The following is a 6,913-nucleotide window of genomic DNA, read 5'->3' as shown; positions in this document are numbered from 1 at the left end:
TATTAGTTCACACCATCGATTCACATTATTCCATTGAGAGGCAGAGCTTACAGCTAAAAATCTGTAGAAAAGCAGAATATTTGAGACCGAATGATGTAATATTGGATATGATTAAATTTAGGAGTGTACCCATGTCTGTATCTGCTTAATCTTATATGCTCTTTGAGCCTATTGTTTATTTAGGCATTTACCTCTCAGTTGTTTCTTCTTGAGAAATGTAATAATTTTGTTACCCGTGTTTTTCAGGTTCAGCCAGGCCCACCACCATGCCCAGTATTCTACCCAGAAAAACAAGAAATCACCCTCCCACCCGATGGCCTTTGGGTTCTGAGATTTCCTTATGCTTATGTGACTGAGAGAGGACCTTGTTTCCCTCCTAAAGAAAATGTGCAGTTAATGAGCTACAAGATGCTCCGTGGGGTTCTTAAAGCGGTAACACAATAAGTGTTTTCCAGTCAGTTCAGTCCTAAACTTGAGCTGGTTTTTGTTTTTTGAGTGTGGGGGCTATCTTTTTGGTATGTATATACTGTGTTTTCCTGTATTCAAAGTGTGTCTTGGTTATATAAGTTCAGTATTTGGAAAATAATTGTTTCATTGTTTTATGATAGTGTTGATATTTATTGTAAATGGGACTACGATTTCCTAATAAAGATTGGTTGTTCTAGAAAAGGACATAAAATATACAGATGCTACCTCTGTTTTCTCTTGTTTCTGTTTCACTGTCCATAATAAAGCATGTTTCCTTCATAACTGAATGTTGCATCACCATATTGAGCCAAAATTTTGTTTCTGTTAAAATGATGTTTTAGCTAGGATTTTCCTTAAGATGCTTCTCTTGAAATTATCATCACAACAAGTTGGTACCTTCTAGTTTCTAGTAATGATATGAAGACTGACTTGATTACCAAAAAAAGCACACTTGTTTGACTTACAATTCTGGTATCTCAGTTAAATTGTTTTGTTCTTATCATGTCATTCTTAGTCTGATTGGATACCATATTTTAAATGAATGTTATTTGAGCTAAAACTTTTTAATTCAAGATATTACTGCAGACTTTATTCTTTAAAAATTCCTATACTGTGAAACAAGTTGGTGGTGACACAAATTTTATCAATTTATGGAAACTTTCACTAGTATCAACATTACCACATTGCCATCTGATTGGTATTGTCACCAATTAGATAAGCGCGCAAAGTAAGTTAACATATCTAAACTCTGATGTAATGGACTGTTTTCCTAGACACACTAATTTTGAAACATTGGACAAGTAGAATTGTATATTTTAGTTTTGATATATATTAAATATAGTATTTAACACCTCTTGCTACATTTAAAGCTGTTACTTAGTTTTTTATTTTAGAATATATAGGGAGGCCTGGCATGGTGGCTCACACCTATAATCCTAGCACTTTGGGAGGCCGAGGTGAGAGGAATGCCTGAGCCCATGGGTTTGAGACCAGCCTGGGCAACTTGGCAAGACCTCATCTCTACAATAAATTGAAAAAAAATTAGCCGGACATAGTGGCACGTGCCTGTGGTTCCAGCTGAGTCAGAGTCAGAGTTAGAGTCTCACTCTGTCGCCCAGGCTGGAGTGCGGTGGCACACTCACAGCCTCAACCTGCTGGGCTCAGGTGATCCTTCCGCCTCAGCCTTCCAAGTAGCTGGAACTACAGGCATGGACCACCATGTCTAACCGACTTTTAAATTTTTTTTGTAGGGATTAGGTCTCAATATGTTACCCAGGCTGTATATCAGTTTTTAAAATCACAATTACTTTGAACTAAGCATGGCTCTTGGTAACATTGAATAGCCTTCTGCATTTAGGAAATACAGCCAGATTGCTCTGTAGGTCATGTTCTAACAGTTTTCATTCGTTTGTGTTTTTAATGGCCTCTAAGACTTGGATAACAGGCTGTGTAATGTAGGCCAAAGAAACTGTAAGGGAGTTTCTGAAGACCAAAACTTTTTGGGTGTCATTCTATATGGAACAACTTTACTTTTCTGCTTAAATTAGTAAATGATTTTCCTTGATTATTTTTGGTTATAGAAGCTACCCTAATTTGAATTTCTGTAGCTTTTTTTTTTTGAGTTGAAGTCTCACTCTGTCGCCCAGACTGGAGTGCAGTGGCCGCTCCTGGCCACTGAAGCCTCGACCTGCTGGGCTCCAGCAATCCTTCTGCCTCTGCCTTCCAAGTAGCTGGAACTACAGGCGCGTGCTACCATGCCCGGCTAACTTTTGATTTATTGTAGAGATGAGGTCTCACCTGCCCAGGCGGGTCTCGAACCCGCAGGCTCAGGAAATCCACTCATCTCAGCCTCCCAAAGGCGCGGGATTACAGGCTGAGCCACCGAGTCCGGCTGTAGCGTTTTTAATACCAAATTTTTATGCTGTTTGTCTTTATAACCTGCTTAAAAGACAATTGCAGTATCCATGTTTGTTTTTGTCCATAAATAGGTTTACAGAGTGCTGCATTGGAGAAATGTGGACTGTATAATTTGTATTGCTTACCACCCTCTCTTTAGTCATGCAAATTTAAAAAGTGATGATTTTATTAAAGAAATTGTATTTATCCTGTAGCAGCACTTGCATTGTCTTTGGCCTAGCAGATGTTTCAAGCTGGTTCTTTTTGAAGACTCATTATGTCAAAAGGGACTTCACAGGACATCCTTTAGCCTATTGGTAAGTTTTTTGATGGGTCCAAGTTGTGTGTAACTAAGGTTTTAGGAATTAATTTATGTCTTATATAAGGAGTGCTTACTATTTAAAGGACTAGTATAATAAATTTTTTTTTGAGTTGGGATCTAACTCTGTCACCCAGGCTAAAGTGCAGTGGCATACTCACAGCCACTGCAGTCTCGGGCTGCTGGGCTCAGGTGCTCCTTCCACCTCAGCCTTCCAAGTAGCTGGAACCACAGGAATGTGCCACCATCTCTGGCTAATTTTTAAATTTATTGTAGAGACAATTTCTCACCATGTTACTTAGGCTGGTCTTGAACCCCTTGAGCTCAGGTAATCCTCTCACCTCTGCCTCCCAAAGTGCTAGGATTACAGACATGAGCCACTGTGCCTGGCTTTACTAGCATTTTATATATGTTACCTCTAATATTCAAAACATTGCAAGATAGAAATTATTCCTATTTTATACATAAGAATTAAAGCTTGGAATGGTTAAACAATTTATCCAAGGTCACATAGCTAAGGAGTGGCATAGTCTGAATCTAAGTTTAGAACTCTGATTTTGAAGCAGTACTCTTCTCCGCTGTTTGCATTCTTAGAAAATATAAGAATGAAAGCTGCATGTCAGTTACCTCCAACTGAATATCTTGGCTCTGGTTTCAAAACATGTGAATGGATAAATGTATTCTCTTTCATTTTAATCTAAAAAAAATAGTTATCCCTACTGAATCCAAGGGACAAAAAAAAAGTAAGTATGACACCTTCAAAACATCTTAGTTTCTCTTGAGAGTATGAATCTTGATTCTCTATAAAACTATTGAATCAGCTGGGCGCAGTGACTCACGCTTGTGATCCCAGTACTTTGGAAGGCAGAGGCGAGAGAATTACCTGAGTCCACAGGTTCCGAGACCAGCCTGAACAACATGGCGAGACCTTGTCTCTACAATAAATCAAAAAATTAGGGCCGAGCGCAGTGGCTCAACCCTATAATCCCAGCACTTTGTGAGGCTGAGGTGAGAGGATTGCCGGGACCCACAGGTTTGAGAACAGCCTGGGCAACTTGGCAAGACCTCATCTCTACAATTAAAAAAAAAATTAGCCGGACGTGGTGGCATGTCTTTGCTTTCAGCTACTTGGAAGGCTGAGGTGGAAAGATTGCCTGAGCCCAGTGTGCCACTGCACTCCCACCTGAGTGAGACTCCAACTAAAAAAAGAAAAAGCTCTTGAATCTTTTTATATTCTTATACTATCCCTTATTCCATATTTTCACCTATATAAAATAGCACTATAATAGGTTGACCTCACCACTTAAGATTAGGATTTAGGGTTTATATAGCATCTTAATATGGGATGGCAGAGGAGCACTTCTGGAAGAACAAAGAAGCGGAAGAACCAGACAATTACTCAACCCCTAAAATGGTAATGATGGTACTTATTTATTACAGATGGTTAAAATTATAGGAATATATATATAAAGCTGCTAATAGAAGGGCACATAGCTAAATTCATAATAATGATTGTAATTTATCTCTAATTTACTTTTTCAATTTTAATAGCTTGAGAGATGGTAAATAGGTCTCAGTTAGTTTTAGTCTACCTTTTATGATCAGGTAAACAGTGCCTAGTATCTGCAAAATACCGGTAAGTAACATGACATACTGCAGTTTTGTACACTTGATTTGTACCTTTTTTTCTTGCTTTTTTCTGTGGTCTTTTTCAAGTTGGGCTTGGTTTTTGTTTTGTTTTGTTCTGTTTCCTTATGATTTATATAAAGCTGACTCTCAAATTCCTAAGCCATTTAGTTGGTTTTTTTTTTTCCTTTTGTGTTGGAGTCTCTATTGCCCAGGTTGGAGTGCAGTGGCACAATCACGGCCACCCCAGCATTGATTTGCTGGGCTCCAGTGATCCTTCTGCCTCAGCCTTCCAATTAGCTAGAACTACAGGCGTGCGCTACCACATACAGCTAATTTTTTATTTATTGTAGAGACAAGGTCTCGCCAAGTTGCCCAGGCTTGTCTTGAACCCACGGGCTCAGGCGATCCACTCCCCTTGGTCTCCCAAAGTGCTGGGAATACAGGCTGAGTCACTATTATTCTCATTTTTATAGATGGCAGAAACTGAGGCTAAGTGGTATGTGTGCTTCAGCTTACTCATCTTGTAAATGGCACAAGTTACATAGATTTTTTTCCTTGTAATATTTATTGTATACATGTGTCTATACTCATCATAAGAAGCAGTCATGAAATTTACAGAAAAGTTCGGTCAGGAAGGAAAAATTTTCCTCTACTCAGTGCCTATAATTTGAGGCCTGCAAATTAAACTGACAAAAGACAGGCTAACAGGAGGAAAACAGACAAACAGATTTAATTACATATGCACAGGAGTTTGTGAAGAAATGTGACTTAAGGATTTAGGGTTTATATAGCATCTTAATATGGGATGGCAGAGGAGCACTTCTGGAAGAACAAATGATTCCTTAGAAGCTGGGAAGAGGCCTGGCGCAGTGGGTCAAGCCTGTAATCCCAGCACTTTGGGAGACCAAGCCGAGATGGGTTGCCTGAGTTCAGGCGTTCGAAACCAGCCTGGGTAATTTGGGGAGAACTCACCTCTACAATAAATAAAAAAATAAGCTGGGCATGGTAGTGCACGCCTGTAGTCCTAGCTACTTGGGAAGCTGAGGCAGAAAGATCACCTGAGCCCAGCAAGTCGAGGTTGCGGTGGCTGTGAGTGTGCCACTGCACTCCAGCCTGGGCAACAGAGTGAGACTCCAACTCGGAAAAAACAAAATAAAACAAAAAGAAGCTGGGGAGAAAGGGCAACTGTGGAAAGACAAATGACTTTAGAGAGATAAATGAGGCGGGGTGCGGTGACTCAGCCTGTAATCCCAGCACTTTGGGAGGCTGAGGTGAGAGGATTGCCTAAGACCAGGGGTTCGAGACCAGCCTGGGCAACTTGGTGAGACCTTGTCTCTACAATACATCATAAAAACTAGCTGGACGTGGTGGCGTGCCTATGTAGTTCCAGTTACTTGGAAGGCTGAGACGGAAGTATTGCCTAAGTCCAGAAGGTAAAGGCTGCGGTGGCCATGAGCATGCTGCTGCATTCCAGCCTGGGCAACAAGAGTGAGACTCCAACTCAAAAAAAAAAAAAGAAAGAAAAAAGAAAGATAAATGAATCCTTAGAAATTTTGGGAGATAGGATATTTTTTTGACAATGTCTGTCTCATTCTGAGATTAGAGTTGTTCCTAGAGAGGAAAAATGACAGCTGAATTCTTTTCAGAGCCTTTGATTTTAGTAGACGAGGGGTTTCAGGAACTTAAATGCATTCAGTTCAAAATAATTTTTTTTTTTTGAGTTGGAGTCTCACTCTGCCGCCCAGACTGGAGTGCAGTGGCTGCTCCCAGCCACCACAACCTCGACCTGCTGGGCTCCGGCGATCCTTTCGCCTCAGCCTTCCGAGTAGCTGGAACTACAGGCGCGTGCTAACACACCTGGCTAATTTTTTGATTTATTGTAGAGATGAGGTCTTGCTAAATTGCCCGGGCGGGTCTCGACCCGTGGGCTCAGTCAATCCACTCACCTTAGCCTCCCAAAGGCGCGGGATTACAGGTTGAGCCACCGAGCCTGGCTCAAAATAATTTATATGCCACAGTTGTTTATTCTAGACCTGCAACTGCAATCACATGATATTTTGGAAAATAGAAACAAAACCATATGCATCAGCTGATCAACAGGAGATAGTTTTATTTTGTTTTGTTTTATTTTTGAGTTGGAGTCTCACTCTGTCGCCCAGACTGGAGTGCAGTGGTCGCTCCCAGCCACCGCAGCCTCGACCTGCTGGGCTCCGGCGATCCTTCCGCCTCAGCCTTCCGAATAGCCGGAATTACAGGCACGCGCTGCCACGCCCAGCTGATTTTTTGATTTATTGTAGAGATGAGGTCTCGCTGCCCAGGCGGGTCTCGAACCCGCGGGCTCAGGCAATCCACTCGCCTCAGCCTCCCAAAGGCGCGGGATTACAGGCTGAGCCACCGAGCCCGGCTCAGGAGATAGTTTTTAAACTGAGCTTATGTTATAAAAATCTTAAGATGCTTGTTCTTTCTTCCTCCATGCATGATTGCTTGCAAGTAATTATTTTGGTAGAAGGTAGTTACCAATAATTGATTACCTTCATATTCTTTTATTTTTTTTGAGTTGGAGTCTCACTCGGTTGCCCAGACTGGAGTGCAGTGGCCGCT

The 6,913-nt window shown here is 41.2% G+C and overlaps 1 protein-coding gene across 1 annotated transcript in view; it reads left to right on the top strand.

The window, feature by feature from the left end:
- The window catches only part of SMG8 (SMG8, nonsense mediated mRNA decay factor), a 6,765-nt gene extending 6,076 nt beyond the window's left edge, over positions 1-689 (top strand). Inside the window, exon 4 of the mRNA XM_008068283.2 lies at positions 247-689. Within this exon, the coding sequence (XP_008066474.1) occupies positions 247-444 (198 nt within the window). The 3' untranslated portion in view covers positions 445-689. The remainder of the gene's footprint in view (positions 1-246) is intronic.
- Positions 690-6,913: the final 6,224 nt, after the last annotated feature.

The sequence above is a fragment of the Carlito syrichta genome, unplaced genomic scaffold (assembly GCF_000164805.1).
Source record: "Carlito syrichta isolate Samal-C Ts95f unplaced genomic scaffold, Tarsius_syrichta-2.0.1 Scaffold309926, whole genome shotgun sequence".
Taxonomy (NCBI): Eukaryota; Metazoa; Chordata; class Mammalia; order Primates; family Tarsiidae; genus Carlito; species Carlito syrichta.
This window is presented reverse-complemented; position numbering and strand designations above follow the sequence as displayed.